Genomic DNA, 17342 nt, shown 5'->3' with positions numbered 1-17342 from the left:
CATGGTTGGGGAGGGGGAAGCTGGGGCGAAGTGAGAGTAGCATCAACATATATACACTACCGAATGTAAAATAGTTAGCTAGTGGGAAGCAGCAGCATAGCACAAGGAGATCAGCTCCGTGCTTTGTGATGACCTAGAGAGGGGAGGGTGGGAGGAAGGTTCAAGAGGGAGGGGATATGGGGATATATGTATGCATATGGTTGATTCACTATATGTATGCATATGGCTGATTCACTTTGTTGTACAACAGAAACTAACACAGTATTGTGAAGCAATTATACTCCAATAAAGATCTATTAAAAAAAAAAAAAACACACAATGAGATACTACCTCACACCTGTTAGAATGACCAGCATCAAAAAGACAAGAGATAACAAATTCTGACATGGATGTAATGAAAAGGGAACCCTCGTGCACTATTGTAAATTAGTGCAGCCACTATGGAAAACAGTAAAAGGAACACTCAAAAAATTAAAAATAGAACTACCATTTCCACTTCTGGAAATATATCCAAAGGAGACAAAAATACTAACTTGAAAAGATATCTGCACCCCCATGTTCACAGCAGCATTATGACAATAGCCACGACATGGAAGCAACCTAAGTGTCCATCAATGGATAAACAGATAAAGAAGTTGTGAGTACAAATTTCCAGTTATAAGATAAATAAGTACTAAGGGTGTAAGGTACAACATGATGATTATAGTTAACACTGCTGTATGATATATAAGAAAGTTGTTAAGAGAGTAAATCCTGATTTCTCGTCACAAGGAGGAAAAATTTTTTTCCTTTCTTTCTTTTCTTTGTGTTGATATATGAGATGATGGATGTTAATTAAACTTACTGCAATAATAGTTTCACAATATATACAAATCAAACAATCATGCTGTACACCTTAAACTTATACAGTGACATGTTAATTATTTCTCAATAAAACTGGAAAAAAAGAAAATTTCAATCAAATAGAAAAAAAAAGAGAACAGTTTTCAAAAGAAAAAAAGAAGGCAGTTTAACCTTCAAAAGAGCAACAACTTGGCATGAAAATAGAAATCAACCACAGAAAGAGAAATGAGAAAAAATGATCACATGGAGACTAAACAACCTGCTACTAAAACACCGATGGGTCAACAATGGAATCAAAGAGGAAATTTTAAAAATACCTTGAGAAAAACAACAATGAAAACACAACCATACAAAATCTATGGGATGCAACAAAAGAAAAAAAATATATATATATATATACATATATATATTTATATGTATAACTGAATCATTTTACTGTACAGCAGAAATTAACACAACATTGTAAATCAACTATACTTCAATAAAATTTTTTAAATTAAAAAAAAAAATCTATGGGATGCAGCAAAAGCAGTCCTAAGAAGGAAGTTTATAGCATTTTGAGGCCTTCCTCAAAAACAAGAAAAATTCCAAATAAACAACCTAACCCACCACCTAAAAGAATTAGAAAAAACAAAACCTAAAGTCAGCAGAAGGAAGGAAATAATAAAGATCAGAGAGAAAATAATAAAGATCAGAGAGGATATAAATAAAATAGAGATTTAAAAAAAAATAGAAAAAAATCAATAAAACCAAGAGGTAGTTTTTTGAAAGTATAAACAAAATCAACAAACCTCTGGCCAGGCTTACCAAGAAGAAAAGAGAGAGGACCCAAATAAACAAAATAAGAAAAGAAAGAGGAGAAGTAACAACCAATACCACAGAAATACAAAAAAAGAAATCATAAGAAAATACTATGAACAGTTATATGCCAATAAAATAGAAAACCTAGAAGAAACGGACAAGTTTGTAGAAACATACAGCCTGCTAAAACTGAATCAAAAAGAAACAGATAATTTGAATAGACCAATCACAAGAAGTAAAATAGAACCTGTAATTTTTTTAAAAAATCCCTGCAAACAAAAGTCCAGGACCAGATGGCTTCATTGGGGAATTCTATCAAACATACAAAGGAGAACTTATACCTATCCTTCTCAAACTCTCCCAAAAGAATGAAGACGAGGGAACACTCCCAAATTCACTCTATGAATCCTCCATCACTCTGATACCAAAACAAGACAAAGACACTACCAAAAAAGAAAAGTACAGGCCAATATCTTTGATGAATAAAGATACAAAAACCCTCAACAAAATATTTGCAAACTGAATCCGAGAACATATAAAAAGGATCATACAACATGATCAAGTTGGATTCATCCCAGGGTCTCAAGTATGATTCAATATATGCAAATCAATCAGTGTGATACACCACATCAACAAAAGACAAAAACCACATGATCATCTCAATAGATGCAGAAAATGCATTTGATAAAACTCAACTTCCATTCATGATAAAAACTCTCCCCAAAGTGAGTATAGAGGGAACATATCTCAACATAATAAAAGCCATTTATGACAAACCACAGCCAACATAATACTCAGTGGTGAAAAGCTAAAAGACTTCTTACCAAATTCTGGAACGAGACAAGGATGCCCACTCTCACCACTCTATTCAACATAGTATTGGTAGTCCTAGCCATAGCAATCAAACAAGAAAAAGAAATAAAAGGTATCCAAATCAGAAGGGAAGAGGTAAAATTGTCATTATATGCAGACAACATGATACTCTAAATAGAAAACCCTAAAGATTCAACACAAAAACTATTAGAACTGATAAATGAATTCAGCAAGGTAGCAGGATACAAGATTAACATACAGAAATCTGTTGCATTTCTTTACATTAGCAATGAAATATCAGAAAGAGAAAGTTTTTTAAAAAATCCATTTAAATCTCATCCAAAAAAAAAACACCTAGGAATAAATCTAACCAAGCAGGTGTAAGACTTATACACTGAGAACTGTAAAACATTGATAAAGAAAATTGAAGATGATTCAAGGAAATGGAAAGATATCCCATGCTCCTGGATTGGAAGAATGAATATAGTTAAAATGGTCACACTACCCAAAGCAATTTACAGATTTAATGTGAACCCTATCAAATTACCCATGACATTTTTCACAGAACTAGAAGAAATAATCCTAAAATTTACACGGAACCACAAAAGACCCAGAATTGCCAAAGCAATCCTGAGGAAAAATAAAAAAGCTGGAGGCATAACCCTTCCAGACTTCAGACAATACTACAAAGCTACAGTGATCAAAACAGCATTGTGTTGGCACAAATGTTGGCACAAAAACAGACATATAGGTCACTGGAACAGAATAGAGAGGCCAGAAATAAACCCAAACACCTACGGTCAATTAATCTTCCACAAAGGAGGCAATGGAGAAAAGACAGTCTCTTCAGCAAGTGGTGTTGGGAAGGCTGAACAGCCACATGTAAATTAGTGAAGTTAGAACACTCCCTCATACCGTACAAAAAAATAAACTCAAAATGGCTTAAAGACTTAAATATAAGACATGACACCATAAAACTCCTGGAAGAGAAGATAGGCAAAACATTCTCTGACATAAATCGTAGCAATATTTTCTTAAATCAATTTTCCAAGGCAAAAGAAAGAAAAGAAAACATAAGCAAATGGGACCTAATCAAACTTATAAGCTTTTGCACAATGAAAGAAACCATAAATAGAATGAAAAGAGAATCTACAGAATGGGAGAAATTATTTGCAAATGAAGCGACCGACAAGGGCTTAATTTCCAAAATACACAAACAGCTCATACAGCTCAATAAAAAAAAAAAAAACCCAATCAAAAAATGGGCAGAAGACCTAAATAGACATTTCTCCAAAGAAGACATACAGATGGCCAACAGGCACATGAAAAGGTGCTCAACATCGCTAAAATTAGAGAAATGCAAATCAAAACTACAACGAGGTATCACCTCACACCAGTCAGAATGGCCATCATTGAAAAGTCTACAGATAAAAAATGCTAGAGAGGGTGTGGTGAAAAGGGAACCCTCCTACACTGTTGGTGGGAATGTAAATTAGTACAGCCACTATGGAAAACAGTATGGAGGTTCCTTAAAAAACTAAAAAGAGAGTTACCGTATGATCCAGCAATCCTACTCTTGGGCATATATCCAGAAAAAACAAAACCCCTAATTTGGAAAGATACATGCACCAAAATGTTCATAGAAGCACTATTTATAATAGCCAAGACATGGAAGCAATCTAAGTGTCCATCAACAGATGAATGGATAAAGATGTGGTATATATATACAATGGAATATTAGTCATAAAAAAGAATGAAATATTACCATTTGCAGCAACATGGATGGACCTAGAGATTATCATACTAAGTGAAGTAAGTCAGACAGAGAAAGACAAATATTATGTGCTATCACTTATACATGGAATCTAAAAAACAGCATAAATGAACATACTTACAAAACAGAAACAGACTCACAGACATAGAAAACAAACTTATGGTTACCAAAGGGGAAAGGTGGGGGAGGGATAAATTAGGAGGATGGGATGAACAGATACACATTACTATATACAAAATAGATAAACAACAAGGATTTACTGTATAGCACAGGGGACTATATTAATTATCTTGTAATAACCTATAATGGAAAAGAATCTGAAAAAGAATATATATATACGTATGCATATACATATATATATGAAACTGAATCATTTTGCTGTACACCTGAAACTAACACAGTATTGTAAATCAACTATACTTCAATTTAAAAAAGAGCAAAAACTGACAGCTCAACAGAAACAATGAAAACAAAAAGATCATTAAATACCTCCAAAGTACTGAAAGAAAATGCCAATCTAGAATTCTATACACTGAGAAAATATCTTTAAGAAATCAAGCCAAAACAAAGACATTTTCAGACAAACATTAACTGAGAAAATGCATCCCCAGTACAAAGGCACTAAAGGAAATATAGAAGGATATTATTAAGGAAAAAAAATTAAATCCTAGATGGGAGCTTACAGATATAAAAAGTGAAAAGAGCAAGAAAAAAATCTAACGAATACTGACTGCAAAGAACAATAATAATTATGTTTTGTGTAATTATTAAAAATAGAAAGAGCATAACAGCATAGCACGAAGGTCAGGAGTGCGTAAAAGAAGTTAAAATCTTCTGCCATTTTACAGAAAAAGGTAAAAGTACTATTTTATACTGGACACTGACAAGTCAAAAATGCATGGTGTATGGTAATCCACCTCCCCGCCCTTATCTATGGGGGATACGTTCCAAGACCCCCAGCAGATGCCTGAAGCCATGGATACTACTGAACCCTGTGAATAATATGATTTTCCTATACATATATATCTGTGATCAAGTTTGATTTATAAATTAGGCACAGGGCTTCCCTCATGGTGCAGTGGTTGAGAATCCGCTTGCCAATGCAGGGGACACAGGTTCAATCCCTGGTCCAGGAAGATCCCACATGCCACGGAGCAACTAAGCCCATGTGCCACAACTACTGAGGCTCTGCTCTAGAGCCCGCGAGCCACAACTACTGAGCCCGTGTGCTGCACGCCTAGAGCCCGTGCACCACAAAAGAAGCCACTGCAATGAGAAGCCTGCACACCGCAACGAAGAGTAGCCCCTGCTCGCCGCAACTAGGAAAGCCCGCATGCAGCAACGAAGACCCAAAGCAGCCAAAAATAAATAAATAAATAAAATAAATTTGTTTAAAAAAAATTAGGCACAATAAAAGGTTAACAATAATAACTAATAATGAAGTAGAACAATTATAACAATATACTGTAATAAAAGTTATGTGAATGTGGTCTCTCCCTCTCAAAATATCTTATTGCACTGTACTCACCCTTCTTAAGATAATGTGAGATTAAAATGCCTACATGATGAGATGACTTGAGATGAATGACGTAGGAATTGTGTTGTAGTGTTAGACTACTATTGACCTTCTGACAATACATCAGAAGATGGATCTTCCGCTTGGGGTGATCCTGGATCATCAAGCCATGATGATGCTGATGACTGGATGTCAGGAGAATATGATGTCTATGGTTGGGAATCCCAGGTGGGACACTGCAGGAGTGTGTGAGATTTCATCATACCATTCAACACAGCACACAATTTTAAACTTATGAATTATTTCTGAAATTTTCCATTTAATATTTTCGGACTGCAGTTGACCGTGGGTAGCCAAAACCATGGAAAGCAAAACCATGGATAAGGGGGGACTACTGTAATCTCTAGGGTAATGTTTGAAATTAATGTTTAAAATGAATAACTCACCAGGACAAAGATGAAATATTTAAATATACTCAATTAGTGCAAAATAGGCAAAAAGAGAGAAAAAAGAGAACACAAAAGGCAGGAGAAATAGAAAATGGTGGATTTAAAATCAAATATCCTAGTAATTACATTGCATATGTATGGACTGTTTCAATTAAAAGACAAAGATCATGAAAACTGAGTTTAAAAAATAGAACTTACAAGACACATATGAAATAAATATACAAATCTTAAAAAGCTGAAAACAAAAGGGTGGGAAATTTTATACTACACACACACTCATGAAAGCTGATGTAGCTATACTAGAATAAAACAAAGTAGATTTTAATATTTAAAAAAGCATTATTAGAAATAAAGGCATGCATTTCATAATGGTAAAAGTTTCAGTTCACCAGGAAGATAGTGTATTCTAAATTTGTCCACACCTAATAAAACAGCCTCCAAATTTATACAGCAAATACTGACAGAACTACAAGGAGAAATACACAAATCCACAATCATCAGTGGGAGAGTTTAACGTTCTACTCTTAGTAACTGATGGAAGAAATATACAAAAATGCAATAAGAATATAGAATATTTGAACTACAGAATTAACAAATTTTATTTAATTGATATATTTATATAGAACACAGTATCAAACAACTGCCAAATACGAGTTCTTTTTAAGTACACAGGAATGTTTACAAAAATGACCATAAGCTCAGCCCTAAAGAAAGTGTTAAAATTGTCAGAGGAATGAAATAATACAAAGTATGTTGTCTGACTATAGAGGAATCAAGCTATAAATCAATATAAAACTTCACTATGAAAATCCCCATATGATTAGAAATTAATCATCATCCTTCTAAATGACCCATGGGTCAAAGAGAAAACCATGAAGGAACTTAGAACTCAGCATAGCACAGGAGGTTTTAGCCCATACAACAAGGCAAGAGACATAAAAGCCTTAAGGACTGAAAAGGAGACATTAAACTGTTATCATTCAACAATAATATAATTGCACACATGAAAAATTTTTAAAAAACAAAACTACAGATTCATTATTAGAATTAAAAAGTGATTTATCAAGGTTGCTGGATATAAGATCAATATACTAGAATTAATTGCATGTCTATATACTAGCAAAAAGAGTTAGAAAATGTAATTTCTAAAAGATATATCATTGACAATAGCATCAAAATAAATACCTAACAACACACTACATGAGACATAGGCAAGACATCTACACAGAAAACTACAAAACAGCATTGAGGGAAACTAAAGAAAACCTAAATAAATGAAGAGAGATACTATGTACATGGACTAGAAGATTCAATATTACAAAGATGTCAGTTCCCCAAATTGATCTATAGATTCAAGGCAATTATCAATCAAATCCTAGTTGTTTAGGTATATGTTTGTGTGTGTTTAACTTGACAAACTCTTCAACTTAGCAAATAGGTCGGAATACCCTTGAAGGAGGAAGAGAAGAAGAAAGAACAGGAAGAAGAGAGAGCAGGGGAGACAAGCAAGAGATCAACAATTACAACAAGGTAGAAAGACTTGCACTGAAGGATATAAAATTTTATTATTAATTCAGACAGTGTAGCATTGTGAAAAGGAAAAATACACAAATAGAACTAAATAAAGAATCCACAGACAGAGCCATCCTCAAATAGACACCTGATTTATGACAAAAATGGTACAACAGAGCAGTAATAAAAGGACAATAGTTTCAATAAATGATGTTGAGTCGACTGGCTATCCATAAGAGGACAAAAAAAATTGTCCCTTACCTCACACCATACAGGAAAATTAGTCCCAGATACATCTAAATGTAAAATGTAAAAAACAAATATTCTATAAGATAATGAAGAATATTGTCATAATTTTGGAGTAGGGAAAGATTTTCCTAGGATATAAAAAGCACTTTGTATAATGAAAAAGATTGCTAATTTGATTACATTAAAAATAAGGAGCTCAGTTAATCAAAAGTCATCATTAAGAGAGAGAAAAAATAAGAAAAGATATTTGTAACATATATAACTGACAAAGATTATATAAAGAGGATATCCAAATGGCCAATAAATATATGAAAAAGTGTTCAACTTCATTAGTAATCAGGGAAACACAAACTATAAGCACAATAAGATACTTCTACAAATCCTCGAAAATGACTACAATTTTGAAAACAAATAAAATTAAGTATTGCTCAAAATGTGAAATATAGACAAAAAGAACTCTCATACACTACTAATGGTAGTACAAACTAGTACAACCATTACTGGTTTTGGAAAACTGTTTGCCATTATCCATTAAAACTGGATAGATTCATACCCTCTGATCCAATAATTCTACCCTAGGCATATATCTAGCAGACATGTGTTCATGTGTGTATCAAAAGATATGTGGAAGGATGTTCATGGCAGCATTATTTGTAAGAGCCAAAAAGTGTGAACAACCCAAGTATCCATTAATAGTAAAATGGATACATAAACTGTGGTACATACATTTGGTAAAATATTGAGATATATATATATATATAGCAATAAAAATGAACAAAGCGCAGTTATGCTCAACCCACAGATAAATCACACACACACAGACACACCGGCACACACACACAAATAATGTGTGATTCCATTTACATAAAATTAAAAACTAGGCAAGAATAATCTCTGATGTTAGAAGTCAGGCTATCAAAGAAATGGGAACAAACCAACCCTGGAACTGAAGATTAACTGTACTTAAGACAAACAAGATGATGCTGGTCAGACCACCAATGACCAATTTCAAGATGACGGTCAGAGCTGACTGCTGTTTCTGCATGTAGCCCCCTCCCTCCGTCTATAAAAGCTCTTGCCCGCTGACTGTTGGCGGGCTGGCGGGGGGGAGGGAGGGAGTCAGCCTTTGGACAGGAGTCCCCCCGCCAACCCCCTTGTGTGCCAGCATCCAAAATAAAGCAAACTTCCTTTTCCAAAAAAAAAAAAGAAGTCAGGCTAGTGGTTACCTGTGGGACAGAAGGAGAAGGTAATCATGGTAGTAAACATGGTGGGAGGTGTTCCACATATACTTAAAATTTGTATTTTTTTACATGTCTATAATGCACCAATAAAATGGTTTAAAACATTTTAAATTATGTGGACATAAAATCAATATAATAAAAAGATAAATAAGAAGTCAATGAGGAGGAAGTTAGGACATAAAAGGACTGGTAGGCCTTCTTGTATTTTTAACGTGTATACAACTCAAGGATCCAACTCTACTACTGTAGGGTTAGATATCTGGTAGACTAGACCAAAGTTTAACCTTGTAGTGCTATCTTAAGTCATTCTCAATCTACTTTTGCCACAATCTTGGTCTTGGAAAAGTATATCTTGTGCCACATTTTTGTCCTCTAATTCAGATGGAAACTACACAATAACTCGTGTTCATCTTTACTAACAAAGGCTAAATTATGTACTATTGGCACACTGTAGCAAGAAAATTGCTAAATAATTTCTTTCTCTCCCACAGCAGAGCTTTATAGAACAATACAATGGCTATTTCATTCCCAAGAAACTTGTCATTTTTGTATCTTTAAGATTTGTAGGGCTTCCCTGGTGGCGCAGTGGTTGAGAATCTGCCTGCCAATGCAGGGGACATGGGTTCGAGCCCTGGTCTGGGAAAATCCCACATGCCACGGAGCAACTGGGCCCGTGAGCCACAATTACTGAGCCTGCGCGTCTGGAGCCTGTGCTCTGCAACAAGAGAGGCCGCGATAGTGAGAGGCCCGCGCACCGCGATGAAGAGTGGCCCCTGCTTGCCACAACTGGAGAAAGCCCACACACAGAAACGAAGACCCAACACAGCCATAAATAAATAAATAAATAAAAATTAAAAAAAAAAATAAAAAGAAAAGTCTTACAAATATATTAAAAAAAAAAAGAAATTTGTATTTAATGACCAAAATAATTGGGGTAGTTTTTGTTGTTGATAAATACTAATAAACTCAAAAGAAGCAAACATTGTAGATTACCAAATCCTCACTATTTGATCATCATCTTCATGTGAGCTGTAAATATTCCCATGTTATTATGCTTTAAGAGCAATAAATAAATTAAATACATATATGTATAGTTAAAATTATGGTGAATTACTAACAATTATTAAATCTAGGTGGCTATATGTGTGTTCATAGTGTTACTCTTTAAACTTTTCTGTATTTGAAAAATGTCATAGTAAGGGGGGGGTAACTTTGTATAATTATATACAATATGACCTCTACTGTATTTTAAAATGCTCATCAAAAAAACTGGAGGGAAATGTACCAAAATGTTAATAATGGTCATTTCTAGTTAGTATTTTTTCTTTCTCTCATATTTCTATAATTTTCCTAGAAGCAAATTTTCCTTTTATAAAAAATAAAATTTACTTTTTAAAAAGGAAATAAATCACTGGGAAGACATACAGTGTTGTTGGTCCCTAAGAAAGCATTTCATCTTTGAGCTTCCAAGTCCATAAAATTCTATCTCCACATAATTTTTTTATTGAGAATATTTAGGGTTTTAATGCCATCTAAATACCGAAGATACCCTTTAGTGCATATTTCATTGTCGAAAGCATTGCAGAAAATTTCTAGTGCTCCAGCTGAAGTGTAATTACAGAACTGAATTGAACAGAACAATGTGGGTTTTCAATTAAGATGATCTAGGATCAAATTCAAGCTGTGCTCCTTTATTATCTGTGTGAACTTAGTGCTGTTACTTAAACTCTCTGTCCTACGCTTCATCTGTAACATTTCAATAAGAAAACTACCTCTCAAGATTTTTGTGAGAATTAACTGAGAAAAATGTCTATAAAACCCAATATGGCGCTTGGTCCATAAATTTTGTTCAACTGGAAGGCTAACATATTAAATGAGATAATAAGCAGCTAGAATGACGTCAGACAGACAGCCAGTGCTGGATAAATAGTAATACATAGATCAGAATGATTAATTTTTTTCCATGATCTCTTGTTTCCTGCACAAAACACCATGGTCGACTAGCATGGGAGTTCCAAGAGAGCTGTTTCCCAGGGCCTTGGACAGAGGCTGGCAGGTAGCAGACACATAATGACACACTGAAAGGATGGAAGTGTGTGGAGGTATGAGTAAAAGAATGGACTGGAGAATGAATGCCTTTAGACAGAGACATCTTGTTCAGATAAGCCAAGAGAAGATGAGAGCGTCTCTTCTGATCTCAGTAAGCATAGGCTGAGCTATTCTGGGGAGACAGGTTTGGCTGGGCCTTCCAAGAGGATATGGTCACGGGGGTAAATGGAAGTGGCTGTCAGTTTGCCAGGCTTCTCGGATGCTCTGAACAGGCAAATCTCATCATGTGGTTTCTCCATTTAAAACCTGTGCATGGTTTCACTTTGCTGCTAGGATAAAATCCACACTCTTTCACAGGCCCTGTCAGACTTTCTGCTTCTCTCTGGCTTTTCTCCTCCTGTCCCTCCACTATCTGGCTGCATATGACTTTTTCCAGTTCCTAAATACGATCATGCTATCTTCGGCCTCCAAGTCTGAACCCATGCAGTTCCTTCTGCCTCAAACTCACATTTTAGCCGTTCATGATTCACTCCCCTTATGACTCTATCGTGCGCGTATCTTTCAGGCATCAGCTTACATGTCACACACTTGAGAACTTTCCTTGACAACTTAACCCTCCCCAAATTTGCCCACCATCAGAGTGAGTTCAAAGGCCCTTCCTGTGTGTTCCCACAGCTCTCTGTATTTTGCTCTACCTTAGTGCTTATTACACTGTCAGGTAGTTTCCTGGTCTTTCCCCCACAGCTGGAATGTTCGTACCAATGTTTTAGCCTGTTTTTTTTAACCACTGTATCGCCAGTGCTTAGGATAATGTCTGGCTAATAGTAGATGCCCCATAAATATTTGTTGAGGAAATGAATGAATTTCCATATCTAGACTGCATTAAGCTCCATGAGGTCTAGTTTTGTGTCGGTTCTTCTATCATCAACACAAAGTACAGTGCCTAGCACTATACATTCTCTTTCCTATAGTACTCTTCAAATATTTATCGAATGAATAAATTTCATTTGATACTAGTTACCCATTCATACATCACATAAACGCTTATTTCAGGGATCTATTGAGAAGGGATTGGTGTCAAATATTTCCGTCATTTCACCTTTTATTTTATTAGTGCTTCCAACTTCTTGCTTTTACACTCAAATTATCCACTCAGCAACGCTTAAACATTCTCCACTAGCAATGATATAAAACATCAATGATACCAATTTCCATTTTTTTAAATTTACCTACTATCTACCTTCATCATTTCAATTAATACTATTGTTACCACTAAGGCCAATATTATTTGTTCTGAGTTTAGAATAAGCCCACCAAGGACCATCAATACCTTTAACACTTGGCTTTAATCAGGAACATAAAACAGACACTTGAATTATGTTAAATTCCCTCTGAACTACCTCAAATCACCTTTGGAAAGATGAGTGATGCCAAGAAAAAAGTACTTTCTCAGACTATCAGTATACAACTCCAAAATAACTTGAATAAAAGCTATGCCAAAATATCCATCTCTTCCATTTTCAGAAAAATATGTATACAATTAAGTGGGGGGAAAGGGTAGTCAGGGGCATCAGAAACTCCATTAGCCATAGATTGCTTCTTTGATTTTATAACATATAAACATAAACTATATAAGGGTTAGTTTGTTTGGTTTTTGGTAAATATATGTCTTTACAATAAACTCAGTGTTTACTTGTTGGTGATTAATTATACCAGTATTCACCAATGGGTGACTCTTCATGTCTACCTAGGCTTTCAGGGTCATTTAATTTTTATTTAGTGCCTGAACTGGTAATGTTGAAAGCACTCCAAGCCTTCTCAACAGAGCAGAATTAGCCACTTGGGATTTTGCTAAATCTGAGCCAATCTGCAGCATTACTAACTGCTCATACCTTTGCAGTGATCAGCGTTAGCAATGTTAAGACCAGAGGCCAGGTGTACAGCAAATGGGACTGGAACTTAACATGATTTGCTATGATGTCATAAAAGCTTTTGAAATTAATTTTAATTAATTTATTTTTATACCACCTAGTTTCAGAAACGATTTAAGACAATGTCTAAAGGCACAGTAAATTTAATCTAGCAAGATTAAAAAATACAAGTAAGTGAGGCAAGTGTGGCACAGAAGAAATAAAGATGGGGCATCACAGAGCTATCCTCCTCTTACCTGTGTACTGTAAGCCCCTGTACTCGCTTATTGCCCCAGGAGGTTTTAAATTGGGCCAGTAATGGAACAGCATTTGCACAGCTGGAGGTTTCACCTGTGAAGGCCCATAGGCTATCACATACAAAAGATCCTAAAGGAGACAAGAAGCATATTTTCACTAGCATCATCAAATAAAAATAAAGGTAGCTCATTCAATATTACCAAAGCAGTGAAAATTCTAATGGAGAGATTGAGGTGGTTAATTTCCCTGGAATCTCATCATCCAGGTGGGCTTTGCAGATTAAATCATATTATAATTTTTTTTTATTATTTTTATGGATCCTGTAAATAAGCCCCCCAGTAGTGTTCAGATGTACACTATCTTTTAACAAATTCTTCTCTCCTCAGAATAACGTGAAAGATTTTAGAATAGCATAAAGCCGGTTTGCCAAATACTGCATTTTTAAAAACATTTCCCTAAAACATATTTCTTAATAATTCACATCTCCTATTTGAAAGAAGAAAGTTTCCCAAGCAACCTTTCAAATCAAGTAAAACTGTCACATAATATAGTATTTGCTAAATTTCAAGAATAAGATATACCCAATTACATTTTCTGTCAAGCCACTGCGTTCCTCAAGTATCATTTCTGCTCTAAATGGTAAATAATTAACCTGTAAGGAAAGGATTATAAGTTCTACCATACCAAAATAATAAGACATCAATAAATTTGATCTAAACAATAGTTTTAATATGCAAACAATTTTTACTGTATTATACAAATTGAACTTGTGACTATGAGTTTAATGTGGCCCCAAACTTACTTTCCAGACTTCTTGTTTATATTTCATGAGGCATTCCAATAATTGACAGTGATATACTGTAAGGAAGAAAATATAATTTGAACATGAAATGTAAATACCAGACAAAAGATCCTTTAAAATAAACTATATTAGTCTAAATTATATTAGACTTTTCACTCTAATCATTAAATTAGAAATTACTTATTTTCATATATTCATGCCTTTCAAAAATCATATAAGCCCTTGACTTTATCAAGCTTTATTCCAAGATCCTTGAGAAGTATTTTATTCATCTTAACAAAGGAAATATTAAGAAAACTCCCTAGTAATCATACTTTTATAACATAAACTTATATCAATGTAATCAAGAACTACGCGGGGAAAAAAATAGCCTAACAGGATCATAATAAAAGCTTACATTTATTGAGCGTTCATTATGTGCCAGGTACTGAGCTAAGAGCTTTATGTATTATGTATCTCATAACCACCATGTTGCAGTTAAAAAAGCGAGGTTTAGTTTCCTATCTTGCCCAAGGTTGGACAGATAGCAAGTGACAGACTGATGGATTAGAATGGGAGTCTTTTATCACCAACTCCATCTTGTTGAGGAGTCCTTAAAAGCTATACAACAGCAATCTTCTTTGATTTGCCTATGTTTACTTGAGGAATAAAGATACTTTCACCCTAGTTAGATACCCGTTTTATACCTTCCCTAATCTATCTGCCAACCCTATCATGGCACTGAAGTAGGTCTCCCTTTCGTCACCGATGACCTCCATGTCGTTCAATTCTATGGACATTTATCAGTCTGCCTCCCACTTGACTTCCAGCAACATTTAGTTCTGCTGACCACCCTCTTTCCTTGACTTCAGGACTGACCCTCTCCTATTACCTGTGGCAGACACCGTTGCTGCTACTCAACTGCTATCAACAACCCTTTCTTCCTTGTTCAGCTCCCGGTACACAGACTGCCAAGCAAGACAATTTCCCAGATTCTGTTGCAGCTAGGGATGGCCATGTGACTCAGTGCTGGCCAGCAAGACCTAAGAAAGAATCTGCTGAGGAGCTTCTGAAACTCATTTTTCCTCTTTGACAGAAGGAAAAAGGCACACCAGGAGACCTTTCTCTGATTACCGTGACTGATCCTATTTTTGATAGGATTTGATAGGATATATTTTTGAAACCTGTTTTTAGAAGTAGTTATGTAAGAATATAATAACCTCCACTGTGGCATATCTTGCAAACATGAAGAGAAGTTCAAGAGAAACAGAAAGATGGCATCTCAGGCCCCTGATACTGCGGAGCTATCTCCAAGACTTCTTCTTCCACTGGCCAGTATCTGTTGGAGTTCCTGAAGGCCTGGTCATAAGTCAAATCCACTTTTCATTCTATGCTCTCTTGTAAGCAATGTCACACTCGTATACAGCAATATCTCAGAGATATTGCAGGTTCCATTCCAAATCACAGCAAGAAAGCAAATACTGCATACTGTGAATCATACAAATTTTTTGGTTTCTCCATGCATATAACAGTTATGTTTGCACTATACAAACATTAAGTATATTAATGTATACTTTATATAAACATAAAGTATATATTAAGTAGTCTATTAAGTGTGCAATAGCAATATATCTTAAAAACCAATGTACACACCTCAGTTTTAAAATATTTCATTGCTAAAAAATGCTAAACATTGTCTGACAATGCAGGGTTGCCACAAAACTTCAATTTGTAAAACACACAATATCTGTGAAGCACAGTAGAGCAAAGTGCACTAAAAGGAGGTATGCCTGTACAACTTCAGGTACCATCTATATGCAATTCAGTGAATAGCACTGGACACTTACATGAGGGCTCAAAGTTCATTACTTCTAGCCCAGAAGTCAGTTCTGAGTTCATAATACAACTTCCTAATTACTATTACCTCTTTTTTCTGAAGAAACCTGATTTATTTGCATTTTTGTGTTTTGGATATGTAGAACTATTACTGAGGTTATGTGTGATTTTTTTCCACAGTTTTATTAAGATATAATTGACATATGACATTGTATTAGTCTAAGGTATATCATCTCCTCTCAAAAGTCTCAAAGACACTTCTAACATAACATGTCCGAAGTAGACCTCATGATCTTCCCTTAGAAACCTGGTCTTTCTCTTCCAGTGGCTCTTTTTGCAGTGAATGGAACCACCATGCACCCAGTTCAGAAGCCAGAATGCAACCATATCCAATACATCACCACACCCTATCAGTTTTACTTCCTAAATAGCTCTCAGATGTATCCACTTTTCTCGGCCTCAACCAACCCTGACTTTTACATGCCTAGACAAATGCAATGGCCTCCTCATGGGTCAATCTGTACCCACTCCGGCTCCTTCTTAATCCATTCTCAACTGCAGCTCGGGTGACACACACACCACCACTCAAAGTCCTTCAGCGCTTTTCCATTAGACTTGGGATAAACGCAGGACTCCCAGAGCCTACGACATCCTTCATGTTCTGGCCCGCAGAAGTCTACAGTCTCATCTCACACCAGGCAGCCCTCACTCTGAGCTCCAGCTACAATGACCTTCCAGTCCCACCTGCTTGCCAGGCTCCCTTCTGACATATGAGATTCCTCTGCCTGGAAACCTCCATTCCCTGATAGGCCTTGTTAATGCTACTCATCCATCAGTCCTCAGACCAAAGGTTATATTCCCAGAAAAGCCCTCCCTGACCTCTTCAATAAAAGAAAAATCCCCTTTTATAGGGTCTCATCATAGCACAATGTACATCTTTCGGAGAACTTGTCACAATTGAAACTGGGCATTTGCTGTTACAATTATTTGATTAATGTCTTCTCCTTCCACCACACGATAAGCTTTATGAAGAGAGGAAAGGATCGGTTCTATTTTGCTAATTATGGTGTTCCCAGTGCCTGGCACATAGCAGATACTCAGTAACTGTTTGTTGAGTATATAAATGGTCCTCTAGACTTGGAATTTTGTGAAGCCATGACTGAGTTCTCAAGCACAGATGCTCCGGGGTACTTTCTCTTACACGGTGTCTGCTATTCTCCATATGTTTGCTACACGAACCTTGCTCAGAGGAGTCCACTGACTGCCCATGAACAGACCTAGAGAGTCCCTTTATTTAAACTGCTTCCCCT

General features: G+C 35.6%; 1 protein-coding gene across 3 annotated transcripts in view; it reads right to left on the bottom strand.

The window, feature by feature from the left end:
- The window catches only part of UNC79 (unc-79 homolog, NALCN channel complex subunit), a 204647-nt gene that overhangs the window by 175518 nt on the left and 11787 nt on the right, over positions 1-17342 (bottom strand). For all 3 annotated transcript variants that reach the window (XM_061182833.1, XM_061182834.1, XM_061182835.1), the window contains exons 3-4: positions 14218-14273; positions 13415-13544 (exon numbers count right to left, since the gene is read on the bottom strand). In XM_061182833.1, the coding sequence (XP_061038816.1) occupies positions 13415-13544; positions 14218-14273 (186 nt within the window). The remainder of the gene's footprint in view (positions 1-13414; positions 13545-14217; positions 14274-17342) is intronic.

Source organism: Eubalaena glacialis, chromosome 2 (assembly GCF_028564815.1).
Source record: "Eubalaena glacialis isolate mEubGla1 chromosome 2, mEubGla1.1.hap2.+ XY, whole genome shotgun sequence".
Lineage (NCBI taxonomy): Eukaryota > Metazoa > Chordata > Mammalia > Artiodactyla > Balaenidae > Eubalaena > Eubalaena glacialis.
Note: the sequence above shows the minus strand (reverse complement) of the source record. Positions and strands in the feature narration are given on the sequence as shown.